General features: G+C 40.6%; 1 protein-coding gene across 11 annotated transcripts in view; it reads right to left on the bottom strand.

Annotated features, from left to right (window-relative positions):
- The window catches only part of FMNL2 (formin like 2), a 308,926-nt gene that overhangs the window by 87,505 nt on the left and 195,987 nt on the right, over positions 1-25,434 (bottom strand). For 10 of the 11 annotated variants that reach the window (XM_059052274.2, XM_059052276.2, XM_067026043.1 and 7 more), the window contains exons 3-5: positions 17,527-17,607; positions 12,554-12,630; positions 3,309-3,392 (exon numbers count right to left, since the gene is read on the bottom strand). In XM_059052274.2, coding sequence (XP_058908257.1) covers positions 3,309-3,392; positions 12,554-12,630; positions 17,527-17,607 — 242 coding nt within the window. The remainder of the gene's footprint in view (positions 1-3,308; positions 3,393-12,553; positions 12,631-17,526; positions 17,608-25,434) is intronic. The other variant, XM_067026044.1, reaches the window with a different exon arrangement.

The raw sequence follows: 25,434 nt of genomic DNA, 5'->3' as shown, positions 1-25,434 counted from the left end.
ACATGGATGTGCAAAACTCACTCCTTCCAACTATACATCTGCACCTTTAATATGGGTAGTTTTTGCAAACAAAGAAAACTGAAAATGGAATACAAACGAATTTTCATGGACCGAGCGTTAGCTTTGAAAATACAGAATGACAAATAGGGATGTGTTATTTGTATCTTATTATAAGGCTTGCTGACTTACCGATGACTAATGAGCTATGGTGGGACGGGGAAGAAAGATCTCAGAGCTGTCTTCATTTTGCTTTAACAAGTCAGTATGTTAGGCTTATACTAATTTATTCCTCTCCATCAACTTTCACTGAGCATTTTCTCCTAGTGTGTTGGCAAGTGTATTTTTCCAACCATATGTGATACATTACTTGCAAAGTTATGAATTTGCTTTGATTTTGGAATCTCTTCCCAATGTGGTGCTCTTTAAAGTAGGGCTGTTGTTTCTCTGACATTTTTTGAGGTTATTACTCATGTTAACCATGTTAGAATAAATAGCTAGTTAAATTGCTCATTCTTGTATAATTTTAGGAATTTTTAAACAGACAGGCCTTTGTGTTCTATGCATTTTTCCCCGTCCAAAGTCAGTAGCTCTGCTTTCTCAAAAATACATTTTATCAACTGTTTCTACCCATAGTTCCATCAAGCAACACCTGATCAGACAGAAAATAAACAGAATGCAGCTATAATTAATAGCATCTGGAAGATATTGGAGGATATCATGGGAAAAAAACATCAACAATACATATTGGAAATAGCAAGTATGACTTTTTATACCAAGTATGACTGACATAATTAAATATTTGGTTAGAACTACCATCTGTAAACTAGGTTATGCTCTCCATTTATTAAACTGTAATCCAGATAACAGAGACTGATGCACAAAATCACTGAATAGGTCTAACAATTCTGTCATGCCTTAGGATACAGGAAGCAGTGAACAGAAAAGGGGTGGAATTGAGGAATCAAACAGATCCTTAAGGACTAAAAATAGAAGCCTATAATTGACACTGGAAAAGATAAGCCTAGGGGGCATCCCAAGATCACTCATGTCATTACGACTCCCGCCAAGCCACTCTGCAGCCCCCGTATGTTCAGTTGTTCAGCATCCTTATGCTCCTCTCAGCTCATCCCCGACTCTCACTGAGCAGAAAAAAGAAACACACACCTTGGTGAAAGTTCCTGTTTTAGGGAAGGCACATGAGTCTGTTATTTCACATTACATGAGCTAGAAAATTGTCACATGCTAAGGAATAGTAAGAAATTTTTTTCAGCCCATTTAGTTTCAAGAAAGTATGTACATAAATGATGTATCTACATATAATTTTTCATGTAATTAAAGTATAACATGTCATGTAATTTTGTAAGAAAAACAAAAATAAAACTAATAAGCAAGGAATGTAAAGCTAATGCCCACCCCACCCCACCCCCAAAAAAGGTAGAAGATTAGGAACCAAAAGCTCTGAGTTCTGATCTTTTGTTGTCTTTGCTCTTGGACTGCAGACCAGAAGAACTCCCTCAGAGTAGCACTACCTTTTCCCATTGGTCTCGTGTGTAGGTGCATTTGGGAAAGCTGGTTTACTAGTTCTATCGTGATGGGGTAAAGGGTGAGTTACAGCAAACATATTACAAACAGCATGCAATTCTTTTCCATTATTCCTGAAGTTTCTTTGCCCTTCCTTAATTCCTCAATAAATATTCTTCCAGATTTTAAAATATGCAACAGGATAACATTCCTATTCTGTTTTATCATATAATATAAAGTGTAAGGGAGATTAGCAGTTTTCAATGTAATGGAGGTAGATAAGGAACAATGTTTGGAAGAGTATGCTATAAAAACTAGAATTATATTTCAGAGGAAAATTTATCAGGAAGATAAGAACTTATCTACTGGGTTTTCTTATGCTATTCCATATCACATAGAAGAGTTATCAAAACTGAAACTCATCAGGCCAGTTTCAGTTAACACTTTACTTTCTGCAGCTATAAGGTAGGAATAATTATAGTTTTCTCTTCACAAATTCTCCAGGAAGCGCTGAGGATTATAAGATAACATCTGGTTAGATCTTAAAGTAGCGCAATATAAAAACCAAGTTCCTGCTTTGAAAAGAAGCGTTGAGAAGGAAAAAAACACCACCTAGGCTGAAATGTCTTCCAATCAAATTAAAAATACAGTATTACGACTTCCCTGGTGGTGCAGTGGTTAAGAATCCACCTGCCAATGTAGGCGACACAGGTTTGATCCCTGGTCCGGGAAGATCCCACATGCTGCAGAGCAACTAAGCCCGTGTGCTACAACTACTGTGTCTGCGCTTTAGAGCCCACGAGCCACAACTACTGAAGCCCACGCACCCTACAGCCCATGCGCCGCAACTACTGAAGCCCATGCATTCTAGAGCCCGCATGCTGCAACTACTGAAGCCTGCGTGCCTAGAGTCCGTGCTCCACAGCAAAGGAAGCCACGGCAATGAGAAGCCCGCGTGGAACAACGAAGACCCAACACAGCCAAAAAAAATAAATAAAAATTTAAAAAAGAATACAGTATTATTTCCTCAATCTATGTGTGTGAGAGTGTATCTGTGGATACTGGAACAGTTTTTGATTAAAGAGGAAATGTAGAGAAGAGAACGTCTCATTCAAATGCACACTTTCATTCCTGTTGTAAATCTTTCCAGAAGCCTAGCAAATGAGAAAACTTTATGAATCAACAAAGGAAAGGTGAAATAAGTAAAATTTTTTTTTCCTGCTCTGCCCCATTTTTTTCCCTTTCCCCCTATGAAGGGGAAGTCAAAACAATACAAATACATATAAATTAAAAAGGGGAAACCTCTTGCTGACTCCACTTCCTCCACTCCCACTGTGTTTGGTACCTACTTCTGCAATCATTTTCTCTGTATTTACTAGCACCTACAAATATACATATACAAGTTCTTTTTTCTTTAAATAAAAAGGGAGTCACTCCTCTGTACTTTGCTTTATTCACTCAACAATATATCATATACCTCTCCCAATAATTGCTAGAGTATTCTACCATATGGATATACATAACTTGAGCACTAAAGAAGGCACTTCTTTTTGAAATAAGCACTCCTCTAAGGGTGATTTTACTCCCGTTTTATTTCTGCCTTAAAAGCATTTCTAACAACAATTATGTGATTTGCTTTCAGTTACTTGAATATAAACAAACCTCCTTAAACCTTTCCACATCTGCTTCTGGGTGTCTCCCCTCAGTGTGGTACCGAATTTTACCACTGAGATGCATCTTCTGTGACCACATAAAATTTAAAAGGAAACAAGCCAAGTTTTACTTACGTTACTGCGTATTGCGCAAATGACAGATATTCTACTAGAACATCAAGACCTTTATTTTCTTCATTCAGAAACTCTCTGACCCATCTGTTCAAAAAAAAAAAAAAAAATCATTGGCAAAGTTCATCACATGCTCTACCATGAAAAGGACATAGTGAAAACTTGTTTTTTTCCACCAGAAACATTCACTGCCTGAAAGGAACTACGGAGTAAGGCCTAGACTATAATACATGAGGTAGGAGCTTTTAAATATGGCAACTAAGAAAACCATAATATTTCAGCATGAGCGACAAGGGGTCAAAAAGTGTATGAGTGCCTTCCTTGTATTTTACTGCTTAGGAGACTGACGATAACCTGTAAGAAACTTTCTAAAACAGGAATTTGCTAACTGTCCTTTTTTTCCACCATAATTGATCTGGAGCCTGCTTGTTAAAGGAGCCAAGACTGCACGGGGAATCAGGCAGACTAGGGACATGACAACATAACCACTGAAATCCAGGCCGGATTCCAAATCCACATTCAACTCCTTCTTGGCACACTAAGCTGTAGAAAACACTCAACTAGCCAATGAGAGACCAGTGTTTATGGGCTTCTGGAAATTCAATAGGGATAATGACTTGCTTAATTTTTTCCATGAATGTTAAAACCTTTTTAAAAGTCGCAGGCACCACACACCATCATCAAAGCCAGGACGTGACAAATACCTTGTTATTTAAAATTCATTTTAAAATGATACCACTTTGCCTTTGAATGGTAGATCTGAATGCAGTTCACTGAGAATGTTTACACATTTTTATTTGTTCATAACAACGCCTAGAAGATGGAGCAGAGTGGTCAGGTACTGAGGATAAACACCTGTTACCCCATGTCACAGATTTCCTCCAGGACATCCACCTTCAAAGAACATGTGATACCCCATCAAGCCTTCACTGGGTTGGAAACTCCAAGAGTAATAAGTAAAAAGCTGTGCTATTCTATCACAGAAATGAATCTTGGGGTACATCTGCCAACAGCATTGCAAAGTGGTTGCCTTCCTCCAGGAATACCAAGCCAACAAGGTCCACCAGCTATGCACACGATGGCTCCTACGGAAACCAGTTTTGATATCTATTAGAACAACAGTGGGACAATTCTACCGTGTGTCTTTAAGAATGAGCAGCCCCTTGAGGCTTCTGTCTTAAAGGAAGGAAAAAAACCTGGAGGATTCAGAATGCCTATTTTTAAAATTTTGTTTTTAGGGGGATATTGTGGTTGTTGTTTGTTTTATCCTCCAGCTCATCCTTTCTCCTAGTCCTATCATCTGCATGATGTAACCTCAGGTCTTCAGGCAGTTCCAGAAGACAGTAAGGTGGAAAAAGTAGATAGCGTGCCTCATACTTCCCCCAAGTGCCTCAGGCAGGCTGTGACAAAACGTATGCGCTTAACATAGCCATGTGTCAGTATATAACATTTAATCTAAAAGAGACCTAGGGAATTCCCTCGCCATCCAGTGGTTAGGACGCCATGCTCTCACAGCCAAGGGCCCGGGTTCAATCCCTGGTCGGGGAACTAAGAACCCACAAACCGTGTGCCCCTGCCCCCAAGAAAAAGAGAGAGACCTAGAGTGGAAACACTGGCAAAGAAAACACTACCTTTTGGGTCTCACGAAGTGGCTTTGTTACGAGAGCAGACCAGAACTAAGGCGATGGCTATTAGGAGAGGCTGAAGTTTCATTTCACCACCACCACATACACACTCTCACAGCATCTACTTCTAGATCCTTATTTTCATTTGATTTATTTTAAATTACTCCCTATATGGCTAGGTCTCAGAAGACATGGGACATCTTTAAGTGCTGATAATTAAAAGCTTAGAAATGGTTTTAAAAAAATTCCCTTTTAAAACTGGTAGGAGACTGAAGAAAGCTAGAACTCACTATCAAATCAGATGACTAGCTGTGCTCTTGAAATTCAAGCCTCTCAGCCTCTCTGAGGACTCTCCATCGGTCAGATCTATGGGTTCTGACTGCATAATTTAAACTAGCCCTCCTTGGTGGCTGCACAAAACCACAGGGTCCAGATTTTTCAGAGCAATCTTGGTTTCACATATTCTATCTCAGTGACCCATAAGAACACTCTAATTTAGGAGTTGAGAAAAACAGCCTTTATAGTTCCTTCTCATTGATTTTCCAGACACTGCCTCTAAAATGTAGAGACGGTCCACGACATCCTAAGGACCTGCTAGCACCTTCATCTCACTTAGTTTAGCCACAAACTGGAGAGAAGGCAAATGACTCATGGATATTAAAAATAAATAAATAAATAAAAGAGGAAGGAAGAAAGAAATGGTAGGAAACAGCCAAATACAGTCAGAGCTATATTTCTCTTGACTCAAAGTACTAATATGCATATATTTTGATGCAGTGATAAAACCTATTAATTGGCTTTTACTTAAATTTAGCACCCTTATCAGTCAGTGCCCCTGCCCTGACTTGCTGACTTTGAGTGAAAGTGCTTTAAAAATAAATTTCAGGGGCTTCCCTGGTGGCGCAGTGGTTGAGAGTCCGCCTGCCAATGCAGGAGACACGGGTTCGTGCGCCGGTCCAGGAAGATCCCACATGGCGCGGAGCGGCTGGGCCCGTGAGCCATGGCCGCTGAGCCTGCGCGTTCGGGACCTGTGCTCTGCAGAGGGAGAGGCCACAACGGTGAGAGGCCCGTGTACCGCAAAATAAATAAATAAAATAAAATAAAATAAAATAAAATAAACTTCAGGACTTCCCTGGTGGCGCAGTGGTTAAGAATCCACCTGCCAATGCAGGGGACACGGGTTCGAGCCCTGGTCCGGGAAGATGCCACGTGCCGCGGAGCAACTAAGCCCATGCGCCATGACTACTGCGCCTGCGCTCTAGAGCCCATGCTCCGCAACAAGAGAAGCCACTGCAATGAGAAGTCCGCGCACCGCAACAAAGAGTAGCGCCCGCTCGCTGCAACTGGAGAAAGCCCGCGTGCAGCAACAAAGACCCAACGCGGCCAAAAATAAAATAATAAATAAATAAAACCTTACTTTTAAATTAATTCATTAATTAATTTCAAAGTGAAAGTCAGGAGCCAGCTGCTCTGTTCCTAAAAAGTAGGCAACAGTGTAACACGTCCTGCCTTTGAGAGGTTTAATTTCATTCTTAAGCTCTTTTTCTAAGCTGTGAGATCTTCCCTGGGTCTCTGTTCTGGCCCAAACCCCTGCAGGTGGTTTAAGAAAGAATAAGATAGAGATCCATCACAGCTGACTACCTTACCCCCTTTGTCAAGTGGTATCAGGTTAGTAAAGTCATCTCAGCAAAAAAGCTATGGATTACAAGAAAAGAACAGCCTTCACTTTTCCTCTTGTCCTCTCAATCTCTATCCCTCCTTAGGATATTCTGTATAGGAGAAAACAGAGGCGAGAGTGAACTTCTGTAGAAATCAAATAGGTAGAGATGAAAAAAAGGCAACTTTCCAAGCAGTATCTTTAATCTAAAGGCATAAAAAAATGGATGCCCCATTCTGCAGATTTATGTACATGATCATGACATATCATAAATGGAGGGTTCCTATAGTAAATTTCCATCTTCACCTCTGCGCATGCTACACACGCTTTAATATAGTGCTAACATGCAAACAGTTTCAAATTGGGTGATTACAGGTTTTGGAAAGTAGAATTATTTCTGACTCTGACAGAATGCATCACTTACTGAGTACCTCACAGATTCGATGTAATTACCATATGTTGTAAATTTGAATTTATGCAAATTCCAAATCAACTGCTTAGGAGCTGGAAGGCACAGTGATAATGAGAAATAGCTCTGGAAAAAAAAAAAAAAAAACTTATTCAAGGAAGGGCTCTAAATGCAAGTGCCAAGAGTTACTGTTTTACTGTAGACAGGTCAAAGCTTTGTTTCCAAATTGCTATTGTTTTCTCTCTGCTTCCCAAACCTTAGAACCTCATTGTTCTCATCTAGAAAATAAAGTCTCAAAGGACATTACTGGCTTTAAATTTCTAAGATCAAACACAAAACAGACCCGAGACACACAAGATGAATGGACAGATGGTGAATTCCCTGTGCCAGTTTCCTTTACAGAGAGATACTACAGGCATCCGGTAGGAACTGCAGTTGCTGACAAATCATGAAAAAAAAATCACAAGAAGCGAGAGATAGAAGGTAAACATTACCCAGATTCATCATCAGCTACCAAATCTATTCTGTGAGACAGCATCTCAAACTGGTTCTCAAAGTATAGCCCATGGACCACCAGGGGTCCCTGAAACCCTCTCAGAGGTCTGTGAAGTTAAACCTATTTTCATACAAATATTAAGTAGTCGCTTTTGTCACTGTGCTGACACTTGCACTGATGGTACCAAAGAAATGTGAATGAAACTGCTACCACCAAACAATACACCTTTTTATTGTATTCTTCACCCCAAGCACTCAGAAGGGGAATAAAAGTCAGCTTCACTTAAACCTGTCCTTAGTGAAGTGCTAAAAATTACTGACTTTATTAAAGCTTGCTCCTTGAATATACATCTTTTTAATTCTCTGTGTGACAAAATGGAAAGCCCACACTTCTGCTGCCTGCCCAAGCACCACGGCCGTCTTGAGGAAAAGCACTGGTACAATTGTTGGAGCTGCAAACTGACCCAGCCATTTTCTACATGGAACGTCCAATGACAGACACATTGTGGTTACTCTCTTGGGTATTTGCCAGATATTCTCAAAAGTGAATGAAGTGAGCCTGCCATTTTCAGGAAAAAAACTGACAATATTTTTTGTCAATGATAAAATCTGAGCTTACAAACAAAAAAATTAGAATTCTGGAACACTTATATTTACCACCACGAGTCTGACAGCTTCCCAATACCTAAAGTAAATTCTGATGACACTGGTGATTATTAACAAATATGACTGTTTTTATATTGTAGAATAAAATGTGTTGATGTTTGGAAGATCAGGATAACTCAGTGAAACAATATATTTCAAATGATTTTTTCATGTTAAAAAGTATGCATGGGTAGAAATACCCATTCAAAGTGAAAGACAGCACAATGAATTTTAGTATCGACATAACAACACAAAAGCTCACTGATACAGTTTCAGATTCTATCAGTACATTGCAACTAACTTTAAGAAATTACACCTTTAAATTTTGGTGTAATATCAAAGAATAGCCACAATTATCTGAAATGGTTACTTAAAAACTCTTCACTTTTCCAAGTGTGTATCTGTGTAAGGCCAGGTTTTCTTCCTATACATCAACCAAAACACATCATAACAAATTGAATGCAAAGATATGAGAATCTAGCTGCCTTCTATTAGTGAGACAGTAAAAAGATCTAAAAACATGTAAATCAATGCCACCCTTGTCACTAATTATTTTTTGCTTTGGAAAATAGTTATTTTTCATGAAATATGTTATTTGTGCTATATTATGTTTATTATTTTATATTTATATATTTACATTAAATATTTATTGTTAAATATTAAATTTTATTAAATAAGCATATTAAAATTTATCAGTTTAAATTTCTAATATGGTAACATTAATAGATAAAACCCACATAAAAACTTACTGGGGCTCAAAATAATTTAAGACAGTAAAGGAGTCCTGAAATCAAAAAATTTAATAACTGCTGGTTTAGATAACAGGCTTTAGATTTGGACATCTCCAGGTCCAAACCTCAGTGCTTCTCAACTGTGTGGACTTGAGCAAGATATTTAATTGCGGACTCTCAGTTTCCTCATCTGTAAAACGGAGGTTCAGAGGAAAAGGGCAATAATAAAAAGATTTCTGTAACAAACAATACCTTTAACTTACCAGATACAGTGCTTAGTAACAAATACAGTGCTTAATAAATGACTAAATGATTATGATCTTGAGGACTTCCAAAAAGCACCATCTAAGGATGAATTAATTGTAGGGAAGCTTGAGGCACACATATACGTGTTAAACCCCAGAGAAGACACTGCACATTCCGCAGCATCTTCCTCCTTCTACAGATCTCCTCCTCTCCTTGCCAACTTGCACCTTCTGCCTGTCACCTCATGCCCATTCTTCTCATCTCCCCCACTGAGATACAGTGAAGCAAGCACCTTTCAGGACGTCTATGACCTTGCACTCAGGATGAAAAGTAATTTTCCATCATAATAGGCAGTTTTACTCAAATGACCTACCTGCAAGGAGAGCAAGCCTACACCTCAGTTTCATGGACTAACATCCGCCAATCTGTCCCAACGCCAGCGCCTCTCGAATCTTACCACCCCGCATCCAAGACATGCCAACACCTGTCTCCCAGTAGAGCACAGCCAAGCCAATGTGCTCTAATAGTGCTCAGCTCCCTTCAAGGGTATTTCAAGTCATCACAAGGGCTTGGATTAGTCATAATCCAATTCTCCTTGACTGTTATAGTTCCTAAGAGTAAGTGAATGAGATTATTTCTAGTCCAATTCTTATTTCAATTTGGCTCCCCCCCCAAAATTGATTATCTTTCTCACAAGACTGTTCCATTTATAGTTTTAGGCTGACCCGTTTGCTTGACAAAGCTGTACCTTGGAACATCACTTCAGCAAAGCCTCTGATTTTAACCTTGGAATGCAGGCATATGCCAAAAATAATTTTTTTTAAAGAGAAGTAGATTTAAATGTAATTCTTCCTTTTAATTTCTGCAAATCGTAAACTCCTAGGTAACAGGGTCCTTTTAGACAGAGAAGGTAACATTCTGCATGGATTTCCTTAGGGATATATTACACAACACTGTCCGATAATTATTACATATAATATTATTTTCAACAAGCATAACAACAAATAACAGCTATCATATATTGAGAGTAATTACTATGTATTAAACCCTATATTAGGTCTTTCATAAGTTATCTCATTTAATCCTTACAACATTCCTATTAGATAAGTATTGTTATCCTCATTTTATAGATGAGAAGTTAACTTAGGTCACATGATAAATACAGAGAGTTTATGTAACTTACTTAAGGCAAATAACTGATAAGGGGGCATGGCAGAAATATGAGCCAAGATTTCTCTTTCCCTAAGGAAAATGGGCACCCAATTACCTTCCTAATATGGTACTCCAAAGAGTGCAATAAAAATATAAGGATTCCCTATGCAGCACCTTGCATTCCCAGAATTCCTCACTGTAGTAATTGATTACTTTCACATTATTTAGTAATTCTTCAGAAGTTTTCCCAATCAAATACGGTCAAGCTAGTTAGTTTCCATCAAGAAAAGTCCAGTTCAGGTTTGGGTTTTCAGGACAGGCAAATCAGGTCAAAATCCTGGTGTGTGGTTTCACTCCATATAAGGTTATGCCAATAATTGGTTTCATACAGTCAGAAAATGCACGTCCATGAATTTTTGTGCTGCGAAAGCCAAAGCTTTCCAAGTATCTCACGTAGGTAGTAGACAAGGGGAAACTTCAGCTGGTGAAGATGAAAGAAATGCAAGAATCTTTCAACATGCCTAGAGTATCCTAAATAACAAACCAGTCCAACTGCTTGCAGATTTGCACTGGCTTCCACCCAACCAGAGCTCTTCTAGTCAGCCAACTTTATATTGGAAATGATCATCCTGCCTTGATATTTGATGGTCAATTTCACATTATTTCAGCAATGCTTGAAGAAATGCTTTCTGACAATTTGTAGAAATCCTGGCTGTGGCTCATGCCACCATTTTCAGTCAAGAAGAAGTGCCAACAGTATGGGGTTGGACGCTACCAAATGGAATCTACCTGATCCACAAATATTGGAAAGTATTTGAATTTCCTAAGCTTTGGGTGCCCAGCTATATTAAATTACCACCACTTTCACCCCCAATAGGAAAGCCCCACTGTTTTGATCCCAGAGTCCCGATTATCTTATTTCCTTTAAAGGAAAGAGCTTCCAGATTAGGCTAGATAAGAAAAAAAACATCGCATTTTGAACAAAACATCTGGCTGGCTCTACAGCTGTAGACTTTGTGGGAGTCTCTTACCTTCTCTGGTCCTTAATTCTTTTAATTTGTAAAACGAGGGTCTAGGCAATGCTAAATTTCTCTTCCAGTTCTATTTTCATGACATTCTGATCCACTGTTCTACAGCCCATTTTCTGGGACAAGGGTGATTATTAACCTTAGGTTAGAATCAGTTCATTTTCCAAATATTTCATTCTCAAGGTGCCAAACATGTGAAATTATCCTTAAGGAAATGAATATTCTCACCCAGGCTACGGAGCTATAAATTAACCTTGCATTTCTCTGACTTAAAAAAGCTTATTCTGAAATAACTGCAGAAAATAACCATTTGAATGGCTTAGACCAAAAATACTCAGTAGAAGTAAACTGCTACTTAGGTAATTATTTTCCAAAGACGCTGAAAAACAAAAATGTAATATATATGTAAAACTTCATTTCCAATAGACCTATCACAGGGGAAAATTCTAAAAGATCTAAGTCTACAGTCTTTCCCTTGCAAATCTCAAAGAATCAAAATCCAGAGGGGTTAAATGGTTGCCAGATGTTAAACAGGTACTTTAGGAAGAATTGAAGCTATAAAATAAAATACTGACATCATTCTGCCTTAGAGAGAAACCACCTTATTTGAAGGTACTGTACAATTCTGATTATCTCAGGAGGGAGGGAGTGTGTAATGAAGTTGTACTTGGCTTGAGGCAAAGCAACCATGCTGTTGTATGAAAAACTCTTCGAAATGCTTAGTGCAGAGATTCCCCAAACTTTACTTTCCAATGTGGATTTACATTTCATGGTCCTGAAAGTTGGGGATGTAGGAAAAAAGAGACTCAGAACGAAGTATCTAAGTGCAAGGGGGTATGTCAAGTGACACCACTCCAGCTTCTGTCCACTTCTGGCCAGGGACTTGAGAAAAGAATGAAGCAGCTTCAAGTAACCAGGTCACAGACCTCCAGGGAAGGTTTCAAGATCTTCCAGGACCTCAGTCTACATGACTTGTTGGGGGTTCCTGACTCCCCAGGGAACCAATATACACACACCATCACTGCATCCAAGCAGAGAACTTTACAATTAGTATAAACATCCCAAATCGAGGACTGTCTGTCCTGCTTCTGATTCTTGCACAGTGAGCAATTCAAGAACTAAAACAAAGGTTCCACCCATCTAAACCTCAGTCTCAACTTATAACGAACAGTTAGGAAGCTTAATTCTTTGGATATGATTCAGTCACTTTGTAAAGTATCGAAAAGCTTTAGAGCTAAAATGTTCAGTGGGCACACTTACCCAATATGGTTGGTTCTTAAAGAAATTTCCAGTTCTCTTAGCACTTGTGTGGACTCTTGAACACGCCGTCTGAATTTCTAGAATTCAAGAACACGTACTCTCACAAAACATATTTTGCAAGTGCTATAACTGCAGCTTACGTGTAATAAGTTTAACAGAATATGAAAATATCTCTGCTTCTAAAGTGGGCTTCTCACACATTTCTTTTTGCAAAGCGCACAAATTTTTCTCATCGTAACAGTCAACTTATGTGAAAGGACTGGGGAAAATGACTTATTTCATGTACTAAATGTCTCTGAGTAAGTAGCTTATTTTTTTCCCTACCTCACAATACAACAATACTCACTGACATACTTATGTTGGGGTGCCTAAAATCACCCGTTTCAATGATTTGCTAGGGCTCACAGGACTCAGCATATAGTTGTCCTTGCCGCTAGGATTTGTTACAGCAAAAAGATGCAAGGTATAATCAGCTAAGGGAAAAGGTGCGTGGAGTGAAGTCCAGAGGAAACCAGATACAAGCTTCCAAGAGTATTCGCCCATAGGAGTCATAAATGACAATATTCGTGAAATGCTGTCAACCAGGGAAGCTCATTAGACACTCAGTGGCTGGGGTTTTTACTGGGGGCTCATCACTTGAGCACTCTCTGCCTAGCACATACCACAAGTGCAGCCTCCCAAAAGGAAAACCGGCATTCCACATAAACCATGTAGCTGGTATCAACAGTTTGGGCACAGTCAGTCATTATTAACAGGCAATTCTGGGAACTCTCCCGAAATCCAGGTCCCCAGTTGCCAACCAAGAGCTGAACTTGCAAGCAGGCCTTTCTAAGGTGGCAATCTCATACCTACTATGCTTGTTCTTTTCTGCATGACCTCACGTGGAAGGTTCCTCCTCTAGACACCTTCCTTCTACTTGAGGAATGTCCTTCCTCATTCCCCTACCTATCAAAATCCCACATGTCCTTCCAGAACTCCGTCAGGTCTCCCTTGCCCCAGTGAATCTTCCTCTGATAGTAAATGTACTCATTTCTCTATCCTCTCGACTCCAAATAATCTCCAAGGGATCACTGGGTTGCACTGCACATGAGTTCTTTGGAACACAATTTCCTACAAAAATATTTCTTTACAGTCACTAAAGTCTTAGACCAGTCTGGAAGAAGGCCATTTGATGTGCAATGCCTTCTGAGAAGAGTTCTATGCTCTCTGTGCTAGAGACCCAAACCAAAGCCTTTGAGAATCCTGGCTCAGGATATTAGGGACCCTTCTCCTCTACTCCCATGACTGCAGAAGGAACAGGGTCATCCAGCTCCAAAGACAAAGGCATCCAAGGACAAGAAGGACAGGAGGAAGGTTAGAAAGGATTCCGGGATGTGGGGAGGGGAGAGCCCCGCCACAGGAAGGCCCTGGTGGCCCAGGGAAGATTGGACCCCTGCTCAGCACTGACGGGCTCCTGCTACCTACCCTCTTCCCTTCTGGAGACCCTTTACTTCTCCACCAGCTGCTTCTCACCAGAGCAAAAAGTCTCAGTCTCCCCGACTGCCATTCCTGAAGCACCCAAAGACCTTCTCAGGTGTGTAGCATCCCCGATATGTGAAATAAAAGCATCCCTGATGCCATGAAAAAAGAGGGCCACCCCCTCTTTTGTCAAGAAAGGCTTAAGAAACAACAAAGAGTCATCCATAGGTTGGAGGGACATCCAAGCCCAGTGCTTCCTAGACAGCCTTCTGGCAATGAGGACTGCCAGCAAGGTAGGGTCTATGGCCGCACAGCTGAGGAAACCATTTCCAGGTGTGCTGGATGCTCCAGAGGGGCCAGTCCATGTCAGAGTCACAAGTCTTGGGCTGTCTGCACATGTGGCCTTTAGGAAACGACTCAGCACTCCTAGCTATGCATTATGCATAGTTCTGATTCGTTCCCTGCAGCCTGTGCTGGTTCCCTAACTGAGCCTTACGCTTCCTCAGGGAAAGGTCATCCCTCACATACACTGTGAGCTACAAGGGCACCCAGTGTAGCACGGAGGACCTAACAGAGTGTGAAAGAGGATCTGCTGAAGGACTAACAGGCATGTATCAAAACAAAATAACTCAAAACACTGAGATAAGAGAGGCGACAACAATAGCAGATAACATTTATTAGGCGTTTACTATGAGAGGCACTACACTTTTGCAACTGCAGGAAAACTGAGGTAGAACTAAACTGAGTTCGCCCTGTATTCTATTCTCTTGGCAACCGTTTGAATTTCAGCTGGTGGACTTTGGACCACAGAGAAATCTTGGCATCCAGTTCCCTAACACATAAACAACGGCTGCCAACACTCTGCACTTGTACAACGCACCCAGAATGCTTTAAAACACTTCAAAGGGAAATCGTGCGACTGTGGGAACGAACGAACAAGAGCTGGGTACCACTTATTAGCAGCGTTCACCCTTCCCCCAGCCCTCTCTGTACATGGCAGGCCCAGGGAGGAGCCCACGGAGACAGCTGAGCCCTGGAGACCCGTATAATAGAGTTTCTTTCACAACTGCAGCGCCCACAGAGGACCAGACTCCTTTCTTCATGGCCTGTCGCCTCTCCCCATGCCAGACATGAGTACATGCCCCCAAAGCACAGACTGAAAGCCTCCTGGTATTAAATAAGGAGGCTGGTTTGGAGAGATATCTAATTTAGGCTCTTCCTTCCCTGCCCTACAGGGTTTCACTTAAAAATATTTTGAAGAAAATCGAAATAGAAGAGGCTCAAGAAATTTTTTTAGAAGACAGCAAATTAAGTATCTTCAATTCAATGTAAACAAAAGATTAATGAATGAAGTACTTGAAGACTCCAGATGCAGTTAAGGGTAAACTGCTCAGCTTAGACTGTCTGGCTAAAATGGAAAGCCTGATTGGAAATCTCTTTCTCCCTGACTCTAATTCAGCTGAGAATCGTAAACTCACTTTAACTGCAAGCCATGCCTTACTCCAAGCAAAATCTCCTCTTTTCCAGGCTTTACGCATGACAGTTATGGTGAGTGGAACAGAGCGTTTCCTACTGCCAGCTCCTGACAGAACTCTTACTAAAGCAGGGATGATTGATCCAACATCCATTTCATTTTTTTCTGAAAGCTGAATGACTGATCTTGAAAGATGAGGCTCAGGCCAAACACGGCCATTCAGGTGAATACACACGGCTAGGGCAGAGATTTCAGGAATGAAGGTCAGCCCAGACAGACATCCTTTGTCTTGAGCCTCTTTACGAAGTTATTTGCGAGGAAGCAAAACACTTCCTGAGCAGCTGATTTGTTGTTGTTTTTCATTTTACAATTTACATTCCCAGGAATAACTGTTCCGAGGAAGAACTGGGACTGGGCCAGGAAGAATCCACCTCTTCTCGCCAACCATCTTCCTCCCCACGGGGCTTGGGGCTGGAGTCTAAGAAGCACTCTCTAGGAGTTTACGTATTTTCCTTTTTTAAAGAATTTGACAAATGCTGAGATAATTGTCAGGGGCTGGGACATAGAGTATACTCTCAGCCTTGTGTACGAATACGGCATTTCTGCCACTCAGCTCGGGATGAGCGTGCCTAATCGTGGGTCTGAGCTGTCCAGCCAGAAGGTTTACGAGTTGGGGGAATTTCTGAAAATATTTCTCATGCAGAATCTTGCTGCCCCTGTGCAAAAGAAATAGCCTGTTTTTCCTTTTTTTCTGGGTTGTGTTTTGTGTATATGGGTATGCCTTCCTTTAACCCTCTCTAATGTGATGAAATTGAAAGGTGCTATATCCTTGGGGAGGGGGACAAGAAAGAAAGAATTAAGCAGCTGTCTCACTTAGCAGACCTGACAGAAGCTCTTTAAAAAAAGAAATGTGTGTGCCGTAGTTATGAGGAGGGTATTAAGATACTTTGATAGGCACATTCTTAGAAGAGGAGGCTATGTCACATATGGCGCCTAGGCGACAGCAAAGGTCCACAAGCCATTTGCATCATCACTCCTAGACTTTATTTCCACCTGCCTGCATAGTAACTACAGGACAGAGGGCCAGGGAACGTCCGAAAGGAAATAATAGTTGTTCTCCTCTACTTGATTTCTTTCGGCAGGGGGTGGGCAGAGTGTTTAGAATGTAAGCAGAAGATGCAGAAAAAGGAGCTTAAAATATATATCTCAGAGCCAAGAGCCCTGGAAACAGTGGCTAACTAGGAAAACTGTGCCTTTCTGCTCTCATGAGTCACACACTGAAACAACAGAGGGAATTCAGCTCAAGATATTTTCAGGGCAGCCTTGAAAGCAGGAGCTGTGGAAGGTCAACCAAAAAACAAGTGCTGTCTGGTGACTAGCCCTTTATCCATCTTGAGCAAGGGCGGCTCTGCCCTGAGACATCCCAGGACAGATCCAGGCCCCAGGGCTGTGCCAGGCTACATGCTTTACCACAAGGCATCAGTTTAAACCAATTGTGTGGCTGCACAAAGCAGGGCTTGTTTGTAAAAGGAGAGAGTCCGCTGAGAATGGAATCAGCTATTCTCTCCTTACCTTCTTGGGGCCAGGGGCACGGCTGGGGCGGGGGAAGCCGCTAAAAGCATCAACACAGGATGTGAGTGCACAGCTGGGATGACAAAGCCCCAGTGATTTTTCAAGGTCTCTGGAAATGCACCAAGGCATGAAAGACAAGTATTCCCTTTGCTAGGCCTGTTTTTCTGAGGGCATGAACACCTCTGGACTGAACCTACTGCCCTGTGTAATTGCAAATGGCAGCAACTCAATAACCATCAGAGGTACAAGACGCCCAACTCAGGAAAGTACTTTTAAACACATTCTCAAGCGAGGATGGCTTTTTTTCTTTGTCTTTTCATGTTTTCCGGCTCCAACAACTCCAAGGTTGTTTTCCCAGAGGCTCCGGCAGAGGCTATAATGGAGAGGAAGGAAGGTCTCCTCCAGGGCAGGAGGATTCTGCCTGCTAATGAGGAAGCAACAACACAAAGTGGAAACAAATCCATCTTACCTTCCGGGTTACAGCTGGATCCAGATAGCCTTTGAGCTTTTGAATGTAAGTATGGGGAGGGTTCTTCACCTGGAATCGTTCCTGCAGGAAGCATGAAAGTAAAGTAAAAAGCATGAAAGCTCTGAAGGCATGACGGTCAGCCATATTCACACAGATTTAAACTGCTGACCCAAAGCCAAAACGCATCTGCCGCATGACCGTAGCCCTGCAAAGAGTCACTGGTTTTTAATCTTTAGAGTAGATGTTCTTATCCCCTCTTTGCCTACAAGGAAACTGAAACTCAGAGCAGATCAGTCCTTCCCTAAGATGATGCAGCAAGTCAGGGGTACAAGTAGAGTCAAACCCATGTTTGCCCAACTCTAGAGTCTGACCTGCTTTCTCGGTGGGGCTCTGCAGCTCTCTTTCTGGGAATAATGTTCTGCCCAACCTGTATTCAGGGAACCTCTTTTATTTTTATTTTTATTTTTATTTATTTATTTATTTTTTTGTGGTACGCGGGCCTCTCACTGTTGTGGCCTCTCCTGCTGCGGAGCACAGGATCCGGACGCGCAGGCTCAGTGGCCATGGCTCACGGGCCCAGCCGCTCCGCGGCATGTGGGATCTTCCCGGACCGGGGCACGAACCCGTGTCCCCTGCATCGGCAGGCGGACTCTCAACCACTGCACCACCAAGGAAGCCCCAGGGAACCTCTTTTAGCAGGTCTTCTTCCACCTATTGCATACTCTTTGAATATCTTCAGTGTTGGCAAATCTTTCTCTTTTGAATATTTATTTTATCTTTGAAAACACCAAAAATTTGTCTCAAACTAGATAAAACTAATTTGTTTCAAAAATGTGTAATGAGTCTACTGCTCAGAGACTGCGGTAAGTGTGTATTTGTGTGCATGTGTGTGACCATTAAAGTGTTCCTAAGGCAGTTTCCAAATCAGAAGACTTCAAAGTATTGTGAACAAAAGCAAAATCACTGAAATAAGCATATATATATATATATATATATATATATATATAAACACATATATGCCAAGGTGATATTTGAATGTGGATCTGGGGTGGGGCCCATGAATCTGCATTATCTAACAAGTTTCATGCTGACACTGTGGATGGAGGGACCACACTTTGAGAAACTCATGCCCACGTGTATCAGGTTTTACAGACCATAATGTCCAAAGCAGAATAAGCAGTAGTAAGCTGGGCAAAATCCAAAGGCCCACACTATAGAATGGTAAGTACTATATTAGAGTCATATAATGATATATGACATTCTGATAAAAAAGAATACACTGTATTGCATGGTTCTATGTGGATGGATTGTTGAGACAAAAAAGAACAAATGGGGCTTCCTTGGTGGTGCAGTGGTTGAGAGTCTGCCTGCCGGTGCAGGGGACACGGGTTCGAGCCCTGATCTGGGAAGATCACACATGCCGCGAAGTTACTAGGCCCGTGAGCCACAACTACTGAGCCTGCGCGTCTGGAGCTTGTGCTCCGCAACTAGAGAGGCCACGACGGTGAGAGGCCCATGCACCACGATGAAGAGTGGCCCCCGCTCGCCGCAACTGGAGAAAGCCCTCGCACAGAAACAAAGACCCAAAACAGCCAATCAATCAATCAATAGAAATGCTGTAGAATTATTTAGAAAAAAACAAACAAAAAAAAACCACAAATGATTTCTTTCACAAAAGAGGCAAAATTAAATATTAACTGTTAGGGACACATATATAGGTGGTTTATTCACACACACACACACACACACACACACACACACAAAGAGGTAGGGGAGAGTTGCATTAAAATGACAGTCAAGGACCAAGGAGGGGGAAGGGAAATACAGATTGATCCTGAGAGGCCGGCAATGTTCTTTTCTGACCGTAGAAGTAGTTACACGGATGTTGGTTTTATCTTACTTATTATGCTATTCTTAAGTTTCACAACCTTTCCTGTATATACACTATATTTAACACACCAAAAAAGTTTACATAAAGCAGCTCCAAAAGGAAAAAAAAGATCTGTCATGAAATCAGGACAATTCTTATCAGGTACTTTTCTGTATACAACTCAAAAGATGTTTTCCTAGTTCTTTTTAACCTGATTATTGCTTATGCCAAAATGGAATTTTTTAGTATTTCACAACACTGACAATTGGCCAGTATGTTAAGCGTTTGTTTATCCCATATAAATTTGTATTTCTCCAATACAAGGAACCACAACAGTCTTCCCAGTCCACTCAAGCCTTGCTCACTTACAGATTTAGAAATGCTTAAGATCATCTTACTATTATCAAAAGATCATCTTGTTAGTGAAAATATATATTTTATTATTGTTTAATACTACTCTAAAATAAAAGAAAGTGGCTTAGAGTGAGACACCTATCAATACTTCCCCTTTATTTAAAAATGATCACGGTAAATTTCATAGTATACAAACTATCTCTCAACGGAGCTGTTTTTTAAAAAGGCCAGCTTATTATTTCTAATTATTCCCCCCAATTTTCTATCCCACAAGCAATTTCTAATTAATGATTCACGCATATTCGACATCTCTGGTGCCATCACTATGTCTATGTACCAAGTCCTAATTTTTTTAAACAAACACTATCACTTTACTAAGGGATCAGATAGGATCCAACGGCCACAAGGTTTTAGCAATAGCCCAGCTGAGGGCTAAAATAATCACAAAAAGTTCCCCCCAAAAATGAACTGACAAGCTATCTAGAAACCAGTTACTATTTCCAACCTTGTGTATGAAAACAGCTGATGCCAGAGACATATTGGCATATAAATAAAATGCTTTTTAATAATACAATCCAATTACCTCAATTTTTAAAAATCCCATGATAGAGACAACTCAACCTGTGCTCCATTCTACTATAGCAAATACTACCTACCTCTAAATATAAAGTTCCTAACACATGAAACTCCATGATTTTTTTTTTTTTTTTTTTGCTGTACGTGGGCCTCTCCCGTTGCGGAGCACAGGCTCCGGATGCGCAGGCTGAGCGGCCATGGCTCACGGGCCCAGCCGCTCTGCGGCACGTGGGATCTTCCCGGACCGGGGCACGAACCCGTGTCCCCTGCCTCGGCAGGCGGATTCTCAACCACTGCGCCACCAGGGAAGCCCACTCCATGAATTTTAACTGTGGCTAATGCAGCATTTGCTTGAGGACCTAAAATTTGAAATCTGTGGACAGTTACTGAGAGATTTCTAATGTTTGTTCTTTCAGGCAATGTCTTCACACCATAAGAGCCATATTTATTCCTTTAAAAATAACAAAATTTAAGGAATTCCCTGGCAGTCCAGTGGTTAGGACTCCACGCTTCCACTGCTGGGGGACTGGGTTCGATCCCTGGTCAAGAAACTAAGATCCCGCAGGGCACATGGTGCAGCAAAAAAACAAATACATAAACAAATAAAACAAAATCTGGCTGACAAGCATATATAACATATTGACATTCACTCAATTAGTAAAATCCCATTTTTGACAGTTATAAATATAACTTTCTCTGTTTCTTACTTAAGATTGTGGTCACCCAGAGGGGCTTTCTCAAATAGACACATTTGCTGGTCCTGCTGACTTGATTAATTTCCTTATAATTAATCCCTTGAAATTATGGACAAGATCTAAATTTAATAAACTCACACTTTTTCAAATGTGCTTAGCATTTGCTGCTGTGTTTTAGGCATTTTTTCTTCACGTGTTTGAGTAACTTACTAACATATTTCCAAGAAACAGAAAATGAAGAAAACTGATGCTTTATAACACATCATACATCGTAGCTACTTCTCCAAAAACTGCCCCTACCTCCAGGGATTCAAGTGAAACTCTTATGGAGGAAAAATACAAAGCCCCAACTATTTTCCTAAAACTTGGGGGGGTTGCTTGTCTAATCTCAAAAGGAGCTACTGTTTGAGTTATAAATCCAGCACCCGGCGCACCAAACCTTTTCAGTCTGTCTGTCTTCAACATGGCCATTCAGACAACAGAAACATTTGGGAGAATACACCGAAGAATTCCAGCACCTTGCCAAAACACATTTATTTTGAAGAACTCTGGATGGATTATTGGCATTATACTTATTTACATTAATAATTTTTTCCGCTAAGTATTAGAATTTTAGATTTTTCACTGAAACCCAAAATTGCCTTGGCTGGCAGATTTCCATCATCCTCACTTCCGGGACCGCTTCATACCCTACGTGCTATTTTCAATAACTAGTTACCTTCTTGTCCATCATCACTGATAAGCGTAGCTTAATTAGATTAAGCCCCTAACTTGAGTTAGGTTACACAGAAATATTGTTCTTAGGGATAAATCATGGTGATTTGTCAATAAGGATGGATAAGCCATCTGAAAGAGCTTTAAAAATACGAATTTCTTTCAAAATATCTAATCATACAGCATCACCACCATTCTGACCTCTTGCCATTTATATCTTTGTGTGACCAAACTTTCTTCATGAAACGTTTCTGGATGAGAAATAAAAATGGCTCTGAGGGTTTTAATTATTCTCCATAAACATTCAAAGAACCAAGCCCAAAGCCATTTCTTAACATTCAGGATACTATGCTGACAAACTGCACTGAAAGAAGCGTGGGAGGAAAGAGAGAGGAGAACAGACCTTAAAATCTTCATGAAGCGCCTGTGTCATTTGCAAACAGTTTAATAAATAAGAGTGTTAGGAATTCAATTTCTCTGGTAACAAACAGAAAACTTCTCATTGCTAAAAGCGACTTAATTTATACAAGCCCAGGAGCACAATTACCCTTTCATCTGGGGCAGCACTTCTTGTTTCTCAAAGATTATTAACTTATCTTTTACTAACACTTTACAGTTTACCATATTCTTTAGGCCTCTTAACTTACTCAAGCTTCCCTATCTGCCAAGTAGATGTTAAACTCCATTTTATAGATGAGAAAACCGAGGCTCAAGGAGTAAATGACTTGCCTTAAATCTCACATACACACCGATACCCCCCCACCCCTGATCAAGGATAAAAACTCAAGTTTTCTGACTCTCTAATCCTTGTTCTTTTCATTACACTATAATACGTGTACTCTTCTTGCTTTAGAGTTTTTATTTTTTTAACATCTTTATTGGAGTATAATTGCTTTACAATGCTGTGTTAGTTTCTGCTGTATAACAAAGTGAATCAGCTATACATATACATATATCCCCATATCTCCTCCCTCTTGCACCTCCCTCCCACCCTCCCTATCCCACCCCTCTAGTTGGACATCTCACTTCGTCGCAGCTTACCCTTCCCCCTCCCCGTGTCCTCAAGTCCATTCTCTATGTCTGCATCTTTATTCCTGTCCTGCCCCTAGATTCATCAGTACCATTTTTTTTTTTTTAGATTCCATATATATGTGTTAGCATGCGATATTTCTTTTACTGACTTACTTCACTCTGTGTGACAGACTCTAGGTCTATCCACCTCACTACACATAACTCAATTTCCTTTCTTTTTATGTCTGAGTAATAGTCCACTGTATATGTGTGCCACATCTTCTTCATCCATTCATCTCTCGATGGATACTTAAGTTGCTTCCATGTCCTGGCTATTGTAAATAGAGCTGCAATGAACACTGTGGTACGTGACTTTTTTTTTTTTTTTAACATCTTTACTGGAGTATAATTGCTTTACAATGGTGTGTTATTTTCTGCTTTACAACAAAGTGAATCAATTATACATATACATATGTTCCCACATCTCTTCTGTCTTGCGTCTCCCTCCCTCCTACCCTCCCTATCCCACACCTCTAGGTGGTCACAAAGCACAGAGCTGATCTCCCCGTGCCATGCAGCTGCTTCCCACTAGCTATCCACCCTACGTTTGGTAATGTATATATGTCCATGCCACTCTCTCACTTCGTCACAGCTTACCCTTCCCCCTCCCCATATCCTCAAGTCCATGCTCTAGTAGGTCTGTGTTTTATTCCCGTCCTACCCTGAGGATCTTCATGACATTTTGTTTTCTTAGATTCCATATGTATGTGTTAGCATACGGTAATTGTTTTTCTCCTTCTGACTTACTTCACTCTGTATGACAGACTCCAAGTCCATCCACCTCACTACAAATAATTCAATTTCATTTCTTTTTATGGGTGAGTAATATTCCATTGTATATACGTGCCACATCTTCTTTATCCATTCATCTGCTGATGGACACTTAGGTTGCTTCCATGTCCTGGCTATTGTAGATAGAGCTGCAATGAACATTGTGGTACATGACTCTTTTTGAATTATGGTTTTCTCAGGGTATATGCCCAGTAGTGGGATTGCTGGGTAGTATGGTAGTTCTATTTGTAGTTTTTTAAGGAACCTCCATACTGTTCTCCATAGTGGCTGTATCAATTTACATTCCCACCAACAGTGCAAGAGGGTTTCCTTTTCTCAATACCCTCTCCAGCATTTATTGTTTCTAGATTTTCTGATGATGGCCATTCTGACCAGTGTGAGGTGATACCTCATTGTAGTTTTGATTTGCATTTCTCTAATGATTAGTAATGTTGAGCATCCTTTCATGTGCTTGTTGGCAACCTGTTTATCTTCTGTGGAGAAATGTCTATTTAGGTCTTTGGCCCATTTTTAGATTGGGTTGTTTGTTTTTTTGATATTGAGCTGCATGAGTTGCTTGTGTATTTTGGAGATTAATCCTTTGTCAGTTGCTTCATTTGCAAATATTTTCTCCCATTCTGAGGGTTGTCTTTTGGTCTTGCTTATGGTAACCTTTGCTGTGCAAAAGCTTTTAAGTTTCATTAGGTCCCATTTGTTTATTTTTGTTTTTATTTCCATTTCTCTAGGAGGTGGGTCAAAAAGGATCTTGCTGTGATACATGTCATAGAGTGTTCTGCCAATGTTTACCTCTAAGAGTTTTATAGTGTCTGGCCTTATATTTAGGTCTTTAATCCATTTAGAGTTTATTTTTGTGTATGGTGTTAGGAAGTGTTTTAATTTCATTCTTTTACATGTGTCCAGTTTTCCCAGTACCACTCACTGAAGAGGCTGTCTTTTCTCCATTGTATATTCTTGCCTCCTTTATCAAACACAAGGTGACCAGATGTGCATGGGTTTATCTCTGGGCTTTCTATCCTGTTCCGCTGACCTGTATTTCTGTTTTTGTGCCAGCACCATACTGTCTTGATTACTGTAGCTTTGTAGTACAGTCTGAAGTCAGGTAGCCTGATTCCTCCAGCTCCATTTTCCTTTCTCAAGATCGTTTTGGCTATTTAGGGTCTTTTGTGTATACAAATTGTGAAATTTTTTGTTCTAGTTCTGTGAAAAATGCCATTGGTAGTTTGATAGGGATTGCACTGAATCTGTAGATTGCTTTGGGTAGTAGAGTCATTTTCACAATGTTGATTCTTCCAATCCAAGAACATGGTATATCTCTCCATCTGTTTGTATCATCTTTAATTTCTTTCATCAGTGTCTTATAGTTTTCTGCATACAGGTCTTTTGTCTCCTTAGGTAGGTTTATTCCTAGGTATTTTATTCTTTTTTTTTTTTTTTTTTCGGTAAGCGGGCCTCTCACTGTTGTGGCCTCTCCCATTGCAGAGCACAAGCTCCGGATGTGCAGGCTCAGCGGCCGTGTCTCACGAGCCTACCGCTCCGTGGCATGTGGGATCTTCCCGGACCGGGGCATGAACCCGTGTCCCCTGCATTGGCAGGCAGACTCTCAACCACTGCACCACCAGGGAAGCCCAGGTATTTTATCCTTTTTGTTGCAGTGGTAAACAGGAGTATTTCCTTAGTTTCTCTTTCAGATTTTGTCATTAGTGTATAGGAATGCAAGAGATTTCTGTGTGTTAATTTTGTATCCTGCTACTTTACCAAATTCATTGATTAGCTCTAATAGTTTTCTGGTAGCATCTCTAGGATTCTCTATGTATAGTACCATGTCATCTGCATACA

Source organism: Kogia breviceps, chromosome 2, assembly GCF_026419965.1.
Source record: "Kogia breviceps isolate mKogBre1 chromosome 2, mKogBre1 haplotype 1, whole genome shotgun sequence".
Classification (NCBI taxonomy): Eukaryota; Metazoa; Chordata; class Mammalia; order Artiodactyla; family Physeteridae; genus Kogia; species Kogia breviceps.
Note: the sequence above shows the minus strand (reverse complement) of the source record. Positions and strands in the feature narration are given on the sequence as shown.